At 44.8% G+C, this 12,431-nt stretch overlaps 1 protein-coding gene across 3 annotated transcripts in view; it reads right to left on the reverse strand.

Moving 5' to 3' along the window:
• The window catches only part of TDP1 (tyrosyl-DNA phosphodiesterase 1), a 53,203-nt gene that overhangs the window by 23,953 nt on the left and 16,819 nt on the right, over window positions 1-12,431 (reverse strand). For 2 of the 3 annotated variants that reach the window (XR_009451896.1, XM_059688292.1), the window contains exons 7-13: window positions 11,646-11,738; window positions 9,107-9,274; window positions 8,598-8,676; window positions 7,227-7,412; window positions 6,271-6,319; window positions 5,327-5,393; window positions 3,877-3,984 (exon numbers count right to left, since the gene is read on the reverse strand). Coding sequence is in view for 2 of the 3 variants with exons in the window: in XM_059688292.1 (XP_059544275.1) it covers window positions 3,877-3,984; window positions 5,327-5,393; window positions 6,271-6,319; window positions 7,227-7,412; window positions 8,598-8,676; window positions 9,107-9,274; window positions 11,646-11,738 (750 nt within the window). In the remaining variant the exon portion in view is untranslated. Of the gene's footprint in view, window positions 1-3,614; window positions 3,717-3,876; window positions 3,985-5,326; window positions 5,394-6,270; window positions 6,320-7,226; window positions 7,413-8,597; window positions 8,677-9,106; window positions 9,275-11,645; window positions 11,739-12,431 lie in introns of all 3 variants that reach the window. The other variant, XM_059688301.1, reaches the window with a different exon arrangement.

Genomic DNA, 12,431 nt, shown 5'->3' on the forward strand with positions numbered 1-12,431 from the left:
AAAAGCCCAGATGATAAAAATGACTTTTCCAAAATTTAAGGGGCAAGGCTAGTTAGTGGCAATCCAAAATTAGGACATGGACATTTGGACTCTACTTGGGTTTCTTTCCTCCATAGAATCTTGGCTGATTGGATAAGATCACCCTCTGAGACACCTCGGTTTGAAAATGTTGATGGGGTTAGAGCTATTAAACCTAAAGTCCATAGGTGTGGTGTGAAGTTGGTAAGTAGATGGCTGGGGACAGGATAGGGAAGATAAGCGCTCTCTGCACACCCTCTTCCTGTTTTATGCATATATTACCTATTTGAAAAAAACAGTGTTGTAAAGGGCTCTGATTCAAACATGTATTGATCACTAAGCATGAGCCACGCAGTATTAGATGTTGATGATATAAAGATGGGTAAGACCTGCTACCTGCTCTCCAGCGACTCATACTGTATTGAAGAAACAGGACCCATAAGAACCAACAAAGATGTAAAAGGACCAAGCAAAAAGTGCTATAAACACAAAGGAAAAAACAATGAATTATGTCTTCTGAGCTAGAAAAAGTTTCAAAGGGGAACATTTAAGATGGACCTAAAGGATAAGCATACTCGTCCTGGACAGCAAACAAAGAAAAACAGAAACTTAAAACCTGAGAAGTTACTAGAAAATGAGTGGTAGTTAGATTAAAAGGCATATTCATTTATTTATTCAAAATTTTCAGAGCTATTATAGACCAGGCACTGTACTAGGCTCTGCAGTTGTTAGTCTGAATGAAAATACCGACATTAAACAAATAATTACCAATAATCAGGATGAGTATTTTGGTAGGAAAAGAAGTATGGGAAATACAAACTCATTTTCTCTTAGAGAACAAAAACTTCTAATGCAGACAGTCCAATAAATGGAAACGTCATTAAAAGTGGTTTTAGTGCAGATTTTACCACGCTCAGGAATGTGGCAACTAGACAATAAAATATATCCCAGGATCTATGAAAAATGTTTTCGGTCAGCACCCCAATCACAATATAGTGAAGGAGAGGAAATGGAAAACTGTGATTTATGTGTATTTAAAGGAAAAGTAAATTGGAAGATACAAACCATATTCATTTTTTATAAGCATTTTTATAAGATTTCAGTCCCTGATTTTCAGTGGCCAGTTTTCACAGCTGTGAAATGTCAATTGGGTAAAACAAAGCCCCCATGACCAGGAAGCCAATGCCCTCTACTGATGATGGGTAAGGAAATGACAGGCTAATAAGATATTGCGCACACACCGTAGGAAATATGTGATGAGCGTTTTTTTAAGATCTTTTGGAATTCTACTTATCTATTTATAATAAAAATGTAACACTCTAATTAGACTGGACAGCCGTCATGTCCACGGTGGCAAGGGCTGAGGCAAAGGTGATTAGGGGTGATGAGGCAGCCAGGCAAGTGGTTAGGGGCGATCAGGCAGGCTGGCAAGCAGTTAGGAGCCAGCGGTCCCGGATTGCGAGAGGGATGCCCGACTGCTGGTTAAGGCCCAATCCCACAGGAATCCCTGCGGGATTGGGCCTAAACAGGCAGTTGGACACCCCCCCGAGGGGTCCAGGATTGAGAGTGGGTGCAGGCTGGGTTGAGGTCCACCCCTCCTGTACACGAATTTCGTGCACTGGGCCCTCTAGTCTTTTATAAAACTTAGTGTTATTCTCTCACTCCAATAAAGCTGCCTCCTCTGTCTCCAAATAGTCATAGAACTTCATTTCTCACACAGCCTTAGGAGCCTGAGGTTCAGTCTTTTGAGTACATCCAAGGGTAGTTTTGCTTGACTACGGAAAGTAAACCTCAATTTTGAACATAGAGATAATAATTAAGAAATTACTTCAAATCAAGGCTGGAGAATAAGATGGATGAACCAAAATTAGCAGTAAACACCAATGAGGCTGGTGCAAGGCAGAATTCCCACCCCTGCCTCCAAGATATCAACCCTGTGTAAGCCCTTCCCTTCAGCATGAGCATAAGTTGTCAACATGATGGGATTCCTTTCCCATGATTAGGTTACCAATCAGCCAACTAAGTTAATCAAATGGTTTGGAATGACCATGGGTGGGCCTGACCTTATCAGGTGAGAGCTAAAGCCAACTAACTACATTAAAACCATGTCTTATTCCAGAAAGCCTCATGGAACAAGTGCTTAAAAAGCACTGATTCTAATTTATTCAAATCATCTAGTACCTTGACACAGAGCTGCCTACGAAGCTTGAGGAAACCCAGGCGGCATCAGGCAGTAGTGATTTTGCCTCTAAAGCAGGTAAAAGGCAAAGTCTGGTCCTAGCCACGGCTCTGATCGCACATGCCCTCCCACCCCGCTCACTGCAGCAAAACCGCTCTGCTGTATGCCAAACACAATGAGTATATTCCTGACTCTGCCCAGAATGCTTTCCCCAGCTACCCGTCCACATGGCCCCACCCTTCTTTCAGATCACGTCAGTCAGGCCTTCCCTGACCATGGATTTGATGAACAGCCGCCCGCCTGCTGGACTCAGGTACTCACTACTCCAGGGCACAGTGCTGGAGGGTGTGCCTGGCTCTTGGGCCCTGGTTTAACCTCTGAGCTTCTGTTCCCCTATCTGTACGGGGGATTGACAGCTACACTGTAGAACTGCTGTGAGGTCAGCGAGAGCGAGAGCTCAATGTGCTTAGAAGAATGTTTGGAGCTGACAGCAGTGCACGTGCGCTCGAAGGATCAGGATCTGAAGGAGGGAGACCAGCAGAGGCTGGCGAAGCTCCAGGAAGAGGTGAGACCAGCCCTGAGCACAATTCTTACTCCGTGGGCAGCTACTGGACAGGCAGAGAGAGACAACCAAGGGATCAGGAGAGGAAAGTCTACAGGCTGCTGGCAGGACGATATCAGGGGCAAGGAGGGCAGCCTGGCTGTTTCTGGAAGCACATGTTGGGGGTACAGGAAAGAATGATGAGAATGGAGTGGCCAAGGTCTGAATGCCAGGCTGAGGACAGGACTCTGGGCTTCAGTCCATAGGAAGCGGGGAGGCTGCTGAACACAGGACAATGAGGAAAATCCGTGTGAGCAACTAGGACAGGTGGCCTGGGAAGAGGACAACCATGTGATGGGACAGCAGGGAGGTGACCATTTCAGAAGTCCAGGTGATAAATATCTACCCTGGTAATTTCAGGGGTGAGAAAAGCAAAGTCTGAGACATTTCAAGGATGAATAGGCTTTGATGGATATTTCCAAAGCACCCACTTGCCCACCTCAACCACAGAACAGATCTCCTCCTGGTGTCAACACTTCTGTGTCTGTTTTCTGACATCCCTGAAATTGTGAGCATCTCAGACCCACTATGTAAATCCTACTGTTTCATCTGCGTGTCCAGCACCCCCAGGAAGGACTGCAGTAAGTGCTGCAGATTCTCAAAGGAAGGAACGGGAGAAGAGCACAGTGGGCTTGCAGCCTGACGAGAGTGGGCAGCTGCCACTAAAGCAGAGGGATGCTGGGAAAGAAATCTGCCAGACAGATGAGCTCAGTTTGGGATGTTCTGACTTTGAGATAAGGGGCAAACCACCAAAAAGTAAAAATGAAAAATAAATGAAAAAGAAAAAGAAGGGAGTTGCTGGTAGATGTCACTTACATTTGGGGTTCTAAGATGTTCTGTTATTTGAGTTACGTCTCTCAAGGGTCCTTTGATAATGCTGGGATGCTATGTGGGTAGATCAGGCCATGACTGCATTCTCTACAAAGGGATTAGTTATGGGCCTCCTTTAAATAAGGCTCATGTAAGACACACACACACACACAGCAAAAACTAACGACAATTCATAAAATCACCTTTTGGAAACCATTCAGAGCAGGAAATACAAAATCCCTACCATCAGGAATGTAAGGACTTTTACCTTGTGACAAGGAACCACGCGATCTGACTGAAGTCTGGAGAGGGTCTCATGTACGTCTTGATATGTGGCATGGCGTTGCTGCGGCCAGACGTCTCAGCCGACCATTTGCTAGTGACAGGAAAGACACAATCACTGATAAGAAAATACAAATCGGTCATCCTCCTAATATTAGCAAACAGCATGAAAAGCAGATTCTTATTATCTAAAAACCAGAGCACACAGTTCTCTTCGATATGACCTGTGGTATCTTCTTAAACTCTGTTCAGACAGCAGAGTAATGCATGTTCATTTTAGAGTGCAGGTATGTAGACAAAAAATGTACCGCCACTCACAAAAAGCATCTCTTGGCACCTGACACTCCTGGCTTCTATGCCATGAATACCCACATGCATCAAAAACTGTTGTGCTTTTAGCAGCATGTCTTCACATTTTGTCTCCTAGCTGGACTGTTTCTAAAAGTTCGAACTGTGCTTCCACACGCATTACTGAGTAGAGGATCAGTAAAAGTTTGCGGATAAAACAAAATACAAAATGGGAAAAATACCAACAATATGAATATCACAATGGAAAGTTGAAAAGCAGGAGGATAAGTCAGAAATACTTTAGTCAGATGCTGATATTTGCATATCTTGCATTTGGTTTCTAAGTTTCCAACATTGTAGGACTCCAGGGCCGTGGGGGAAAATGACCTGTACCTCGAGGCGACAACTCTTATCAGAGGACGGGCCTCGAGAGAACAGACTGTCTGCAGAGACCGATCAGGACTAGGCCCATCATCAGATGATGCAATGCACTGGGAGGCAGACAATACTGGGAGGCGCTCCATGTGAAGAAACACCCTCTGGAAGGAACCACCTCCCGAGAAAGCATGAAAGAAAGGCTCCTGATGGCATCCCGGGTTAGACTGAAAGCTCCTGGGATGCAAACTGCCTTCGTTTCTGGCTGTCCAGCAAAACAGTGGCCTGGAACTGGGACCAGCCTGGAGCAGGCAGATGTGCGACTACTGCAGCGAGGACAGAGGGAAGTCATTTCACTCGTCGATTCAACCTCGGACTGAACTCTCACAATGAGCCAAATCCCACCCCACATGCTTGGTGAGGATTCCACCCTCAGCAAGCTTGCAGGCACACAGGGTAAGACTATGCAGAGAGAACGATTGTATTTTACATACTGGAAACATGAACTAAAAGGTACTAATGTAAATTCTAAAGTACTCAACATGTTCTTTTATTTATCGTTTTCGTTATATGCCCATATATAAATAGAAATGCCACAGAGATAAATTTTACTCTTTGGTATTAAAAACCTATTCCAAAAGATAAAGTTCAAAACCTTGTTTAAAATGATTTCTATCACTAACATATGTAGCTGAACTATATTATGTAAGGTTCTCTAAATAACACTCTTGTTCCTAAAGCAGCAACAGCAGCATTCTCAGCCAATTACTTACTGGAAGTAGGCATGAAGCCAGTTCTGCTTTTCCGCTGTCTGGATGCTGTAGGGAAGAGAGCCCCCGGCTTTTGAAAGAAGAAAAATAAAGCAAATAATAAAACGGATGCAATATAATTTGAGGATTCTTCATTAAAAAGTATAATAAACAAAATCTATAGTAAACAACAGTGAGGAAGTTAAAGGGGGAAAAAACAAAACTGCTTCCATTATTTCATCTTAGAAAACACTTCCTGGACAGGAAATGTCTGCACTTGCACTAGCTGTGTCCTCTCAGTGGGCTTCCTTTCTGAGGGATGCATATTAAATGCAAGTGTTTACTATCTGCAAAGGGAAGGGGTTTCGGGATGGTCATTTAATATCTGCAACAGCACAGATCTGAAGTGTTAGGAAGAATCCTGGCCCAAACTGCCGTCCTCATGAGGGCGAGACATCCTTAGCCTCCTTCTGCAAGATGAGGTGTGGAGCGCCTCTGTTTCAGCCTCAGACCAGGACAGTTGGGGCAGACTAGGATGAGAACTCCTAGAACTTGAGAGAAAGATTAGAGCCAGGCATGTTGGATCTGTTCTGAAAGGGCACAGAGCAGTAGGGCAGCAGGTTTCATCTGGATGACTTGCCTGGACAGCCAATCTGTTGGTGGCAGAGGCTAGAGCAGCCTTATTGGTAGAAACGAGATGAGCAATCACTCAGAGGGTGACTGTGAGGGTTAAATAACATCCACAACCTGCCACCTGCACCATCTTTGGAACATAACTAGCGCTCAATGTTACCCGTGTTCACGATTCTTACCCAGTTAAGAGAAACATCATCTCTGATTTCCTAACCCATACTTTTCTCATCCCAAGGGGGATGAGAAAGTTCTTATTTCTTGTTTTTAAAAGTTTGCTAGGGCATTTGTGAAATATACACAAAAAATACAATTGTGGCAGGTTTCCCAACAGTTACCTGGATACCCTTCTAAGCTGGTCCGCACGTTTTCCACAGAAGGATAGATCTAAAAAGAAATATGAAAAATTCCCAATGACACTTGGAAGTTACCATGCTGAAGAAACTATTTGTTAAAAGAATTGCTGATTGGTTTTTAAGAAAATGAAATCTCAATTAAAAATACTGAGAGGCTTATAAAACGTGCTCTAAATTTTAAAAAGTTCCCATCTTACAGGAAAAAAACCAGAATTTCTGGTAATTAATCCTATATAATAAAAAGCTAATATGCAAATCAACAGAACGGTGGAAAGACTGGTCACTATGATGCGCACTGACCACCAGGGGGCAGATGCTCAATGCAGGAGTTGCCCCCTGGTGGTCAGTGTGCTCCCACAGGGGGAGCACCGCTCAGCCAGAGCCAGGTTCATGGCTGGCAAGCGCAGCGGCGGTGGCAGGAGCCTCTCCTGTCTCTGTGGCAGCACTAAGGATATTCGACTGATGGCTCCGGACAGCGAGAGGGCACAGGCCGGGCTGAGAGACCCCCCAGCCCCCTCCTCGAGTGCACAAATTGTGCACTGGGCCTCTACTTTGATGATAAAAAAGCACACTTTCATTGGAGTTTTTCTTCTGACATGTCACAGTAACACTGAATTAAATGCAAAATTAACTATTAACTCAAAGATGCCTAAGTAAATAATAATGCTCGTAATTCTGCAGGCGATGCCTTCCCAACATCTCTTCCTGGGCTTGACAACCTGGAAGGGATGACCAGTGCTTGCTGGTGGCTGACGCAGAGCTTTAGCCGAACCACACACACCAGCACCCCCAATACAAGGGCCACTCGATTACAAATACCACCATTTCCATCCCAACCCACTGAACCAAACCCTCTCTCTGAGGAGGACTGACTGCCCACTGACTCCTCGCCTGGACGAGAGACTGCAGACGAGGGACGCGGGAGGAGGAGCGCTCACCAGATGGAGGGGAGCAGGGCTTTTCCCAGGAGCCCTGCTTTCCTTCCCCAGGGTCACCAAGGTCTCTTTGAATTCAGCACACAACCATTTGGATTCGTCAGCCCCCATGGAGCCAATGCTTGAGAACTGGCCGACGACGGGCCAAGCCTCAGCCTTAGGTATGGACGAGGCGTGCTCTTTCAGGACCTGTGAAAGGGTGACAGTGAAAGCCAAAGTCAGGACCCGAACCCAGGGGTGGGCATCTGCCTGCAACGCGATGCACTTAGCCAGAGCGCTCTACCTCTCTAGGTCAGGACCCAGTCAGGGCACATGCCTGGGTGGCGGGCTCAACCCCCAGTAGGAGGCGAGCAGGAGGCAGCTGATCGAGGATTCTCTCTCATCATTGATGTTTTATCTCTCTCTCCCTCTCCCTTCCTCTATGAAATCAATAAAAAAATACTAAAAAAAATAAGACATAAAGATGTTGGCTGTGAGATCCTGCCTGCTTTCAGCTATAGTCTCAGTTAAAAAAAAAAACACTAAAATTTTCATTAACCAAGGGGAATCCTTACATAACATAAATAATTAATGGAAGAAGAGGTAAGGTTTTTAACAAAGACATTTTAGGGACATTATATTATTACTAGAGACCCGAAGAGTAGGCCTTCCTCCATTCCTCCCCACCCCCACCCCTCCACCCCCAGCCAGGACCGGCTTCCCTCTGGCACCCCGGACCTGGGCTTTCCTCGCAGCCCCGGCTTCATCTGGAAGGATGTCTGATCTAATTAGCATATTATGCTTTTATTATTATAGAAGGTCAGTAAACTGTTTTCTAAAAGGCAATAAAGAAGATATTAATCTTCAACTTGCTGGTTGTTTTATTTTGTTAAAGACCATTCTATGTTCATTTTCATACCAGCAGCAAATGTGATTTTTGTAGTAATAATTCTCTTAAGGACACTGGTTTGGTAAACAAAATATATTATAGCTAATTGTTATAGCCTCTACTCAACACTACATTCTGCTTTGCTAAATTTGTATGTTGAAAGTCCTTGATATGCTGATCAAGTGCTACAAAATGGAATCTCTGATTATCTCTGTTACAAGATATATAACTAAAAGTCCATTTAGAATAATCTACAGCTATAGAACAAGCATAACAAAACTTTAAAAATTACTGAAAACTATCAGGCAATCAATTTATCATGTGCCTACTATTGGCCCCGAATTGTGCTAGATATATTGTAATGCTGTCATTACAACATACAATTATAAATAAAGAGGGAGATAACCCTGATAAAACCAATTATTTTGATGGTGAACAAATAAATAAATAGGGAGATAATACACATTAAATTAAAAAAAAAGTTAAAATAGTAAAAATTCTGTTACCTTCCGAAGCCTAAAGTGCCCCCAGTTATCTTTCTGATTTCCTTGGAAGCGTCCTGGGGTTGATCCAATGAGGTAAACACTACAGAAATATAAGATGTAAATTATAGAACGTAGTGATGTGATTTATGGACCCCAAGTCACAAAATACACATAAAGTGTTCCAAGAGCCAACCCATTTTCTTGGGCTACTTCCTCAGAGAAGTAGCTGATACTGAAACTCATTGTCAAGCACATCCACTAGTGGTGGAGCACCTGCAAGGGGAAGGGGCCAGGCCAAGAGCTGCTCACTTGCAGTGACCCAGCAGGAGGCCGAGGGTGCATGGGAAGAGTCCCTGCCTCCCTTTAGGGGCAGAGAACCAGGAGACGCACAGCGACAACCTCCTCTTTCATCATGTCATGAAGGGCGGCCGCACGCACCCAGCCTCCTTCCAAGACCCTGCGTTCCAGACCCCGTGCGGCTCTCAGGCATCACCTGCCGTGAGCACCTGAACCGCGAAGATGGCACGTACTTGGTTTCGGAGAGATCGTGGGCGTGGATGACATCTACCCACTCCTGGAGGGGAGGAGCGTTATAGGCCATCAGGTAGCTGATGAGATCGGCTTTGAAATGTGTTGTCGACTCTCCAGACCCATGGGTGCCATGGGCCATTCGTGGGTACAAGGGGCTCACCCACATTCTGGAACGGGAGAGAAATGCCTATTAACCGTCGGAAAGGCCACTGGTCACAGGGCCTCTCTGCATTGACTCTGCACTCACCCTGAGGAGGAGGGGAATTCTCACCGCGCCTCCACCAGGTGAGCAGAGATCCTTACGAAACATAGATCTGACCGTGCCACTCGGACAGCTTCCATCACATTCAGAATTATTTTTGAAGACCTCACTGTGAGTTTAGACCCAGTAAGATCTAGCCTCTGCCCACCTCTCCCAATCCAATCCCCACTCCATGCTCCCTCTCATCCAGTCACCACACCTTCTTCCCATGCCTTACATACTGCTTTCTGAGGCGTGATGACAACAGTCAATAGTTTTAATCTCAATTGTTATAGCAAAGCCACACCACCTGTAGTAACCCCAGCAAGACTGTGCCCATGACTACCTCAATGTGGCTCTTTAGTAAAATGGGAAAGAATAACAGTTATACTGAGAAAAATGTACAAACAAATCTACTTTCAATAAACAAACACATCGTGACGTATATGCTACAGTAGTTTGGGGGGTATTTTTATAACATATACATTCCTGGCGCCTGGAATGAGTATATACCACATTTAATGATATTAGATTAACACAAACCTTAGACTTTCAAATCCTACAGTAAATGAAATATTAAAGACATCTTTCATTTCATTAATCCTTTCCCCCCCAAAGAAAACAGGGTGGTGTTGGGTGAGAGCCATGATGTATGATGACTTTCTAAACCAGATGCTGAGGTGTGAGGCATTTTTCACACTTCCCAAAATAAGATGAGAAAATGGTCACAGGGCAAATAAGTTTAAAAGTGAGAAGTTTGCCGAAACCGGTTTGGCTCAGTGGATAGAGCGTCGGCCTGCGGACTGGAGGGTCCCGGGTTCGATTCCGGTCAAGGGCATGTGCCAGGGTTGCGGGCACATCCCCAGTGGGAGATGTGCAGGAAGCAGCTGATCAATGTTTCTCTCTCATCGATGTTTCTAACTCTCTATCTCTCTCCCTTCCTCTCTGTAAAAAAAAAAAAAAATCAATAAAAAATATATTTTAAAAGTGAGAAGTTAAACGGTGGACCAAGGGCGGCTGCAAAGGATAGCAGGGACACCTGCATACAGAAAAGGGTCCGCAGGGCCGTGAGGAAGGGGACACATGATAACTGCCTTTAAATGTCTTTCTTAACAGATGACAACGCACTGCATGAGACTGCAGAGTCTTGGGAGGAGAACCTGGACTAACCCGAGATAACAGTGCCCGATCCGGGTGGCGAGAGGGAAGCTGCAGGGAGTTCCACACCCTTGCTACTTTTTGAGTTTTAAGCCATGTAAAGCTACTGCCCAGCCAATGATGTTTTTAAATGAAGGAATAAAAATGGGACATGGGCTCAGTCAGCTAATACATCCCACGTTAGGGGTTCTAGCACAGGTTGGGCAATGAACTGTGGCAAGGTCTGTGGGGGAGAATGACAGTGAATACTTGAACCCCAAAACGCTGCTAGAGGAATGCCTGAGTTTCTTCTAATACAAGGCTGTTAACCTCCAGAAGGCAAAGATGTACATCATGGCTTAAATGAAAGAAAGGCGAGTTACAGCTAGTCACCACGAAGGTCTGACCTGGAGGGAGAACAATGGTTAAAATTTGATTTGGGCTAATCCCTAAAACTAAACCCAAACCCCTCTTGAGAAAAGATGAAAAGCTAGACCCGGCATCCGTGCACAAGGACAAAGGGTCGGCGATATAAACTAAGCTTGAACCATCCCACGCTGGATTCTCTGAGATTCACAACCCCATGAGACACACCCGTGCAGATGTGTTTCATGGGAAGCTACAGGGATTGGGGGGGGGGATTTTTAGCACTTGACTAACCCCCAAGTTTTCCTCTGATGCCCCCTGGGAAGTGGCAAGCCTGCGTACCAGTGGGAGCAGGGGGAAGTGGAGACCAGAAGGCTATCCACTGGGTCTGGGTCTTACTGGAAAAATAATGGGCTCAGAACTTGCACTTTGCATCCCCTTTCCTGCCTCGAATACTTGGATGGACTGGGCTGGAGTGTGTGTACGATCCCATTTTATAAAAAACGAAAAAACCTACCCGTGTGTAGATATTGATCTGTGTGTACATCTACGATAGAGACAGACAGGGATGATTATGCTAAACTGTTAACACCGGTTGCCTCAAGAGAGAGAAATTGGAGGGGAGATACTAAAGAATGCTATCCTTTTTCTCTGCATGTGTATTTTTTCTATGCCGTGTGTGGGATTTTTACAATTAAAAACATAGAAAAACAAAAGAATAAAGCAAATGTTCTGGCTTTTGCCCTGTCTTCGCGCACACAGTCGCCGCCGTAGAGCGAACAGAAGCTACGCACCCTTGCGTTTTCTGGTGCCAGTCTTCACGGATGAGGTTGGAGGTGTGTATGACCACCCGGAGGCCTTCTTCGTATAGCAGGAGCATCATTTTCCTTTAAAAACAGAAAAGGCATCAGAAGGCATTAACATTACCTTCAAAAAATGTAATATCTTTCTAATGCAAATGTAACAGCTAAAGGAATTCTTCAAACTCTTATATTACCCAAACTTTTAACAACTATAATCCTCCTTTCTTCTACACATTATCAAAGTCTGCTTCAGTGGTAGGTAGAAAACTACCTCCCAAAATGCTCTGAGTACTTGGTGGTCCATGAACTTTTGCCCCGTCCCATCCACATGGCCAGTCCTGACACTTCAGACCCCTCCCTTCCAGACTGGCCCTTATTATCTATTCAGCATCATCTGTTCCTATTAGGGACAATAGGAACCTTCTTGTCCAATGTTTTTGTTTTGTTTTTTAAATATATTTTATTGATTTTTTACAGCAAGGAAGGGAGAGGGATAGAGAGTTAGAAACATCGATGAGAGAGAAACATTGATCAGCTGCCTCCTGCACATTCCCCACTGGGGGTGTGCCCACAACCAAGGTACATGCCCTGGACCAGAATCGAACCTGGGACCCTTTAGTCCTCAGGCCGACGCTCTATCCACTGAGCCAAACCAGCTAGGGCTTGTCCAATGTTTTTTAAAGTTTGGCCACAACCTCTTGCTGTGTCATTACTGGCATTTAAAAAAAATTGCAGAAGAATAAATAATAAACTCAACAGTGCATTGCATATATTTAA

The sequence above is a fragment of the Myotis daubentonii genome, chromosome 1, assembly GCF_963259705.1.
Source record: "Myotis daubentonii chromosome 1, mMyoDau2.1, whole genome shotgun sequence".
In the NCBI taxonomy this organism is placed as follows: domain Eukaryota; kingdom Metazoa; phylum Chordata; class Mammalia; order Chiroptera; family Vespertilionidae; genus Myotis; species Myotis daubentonii.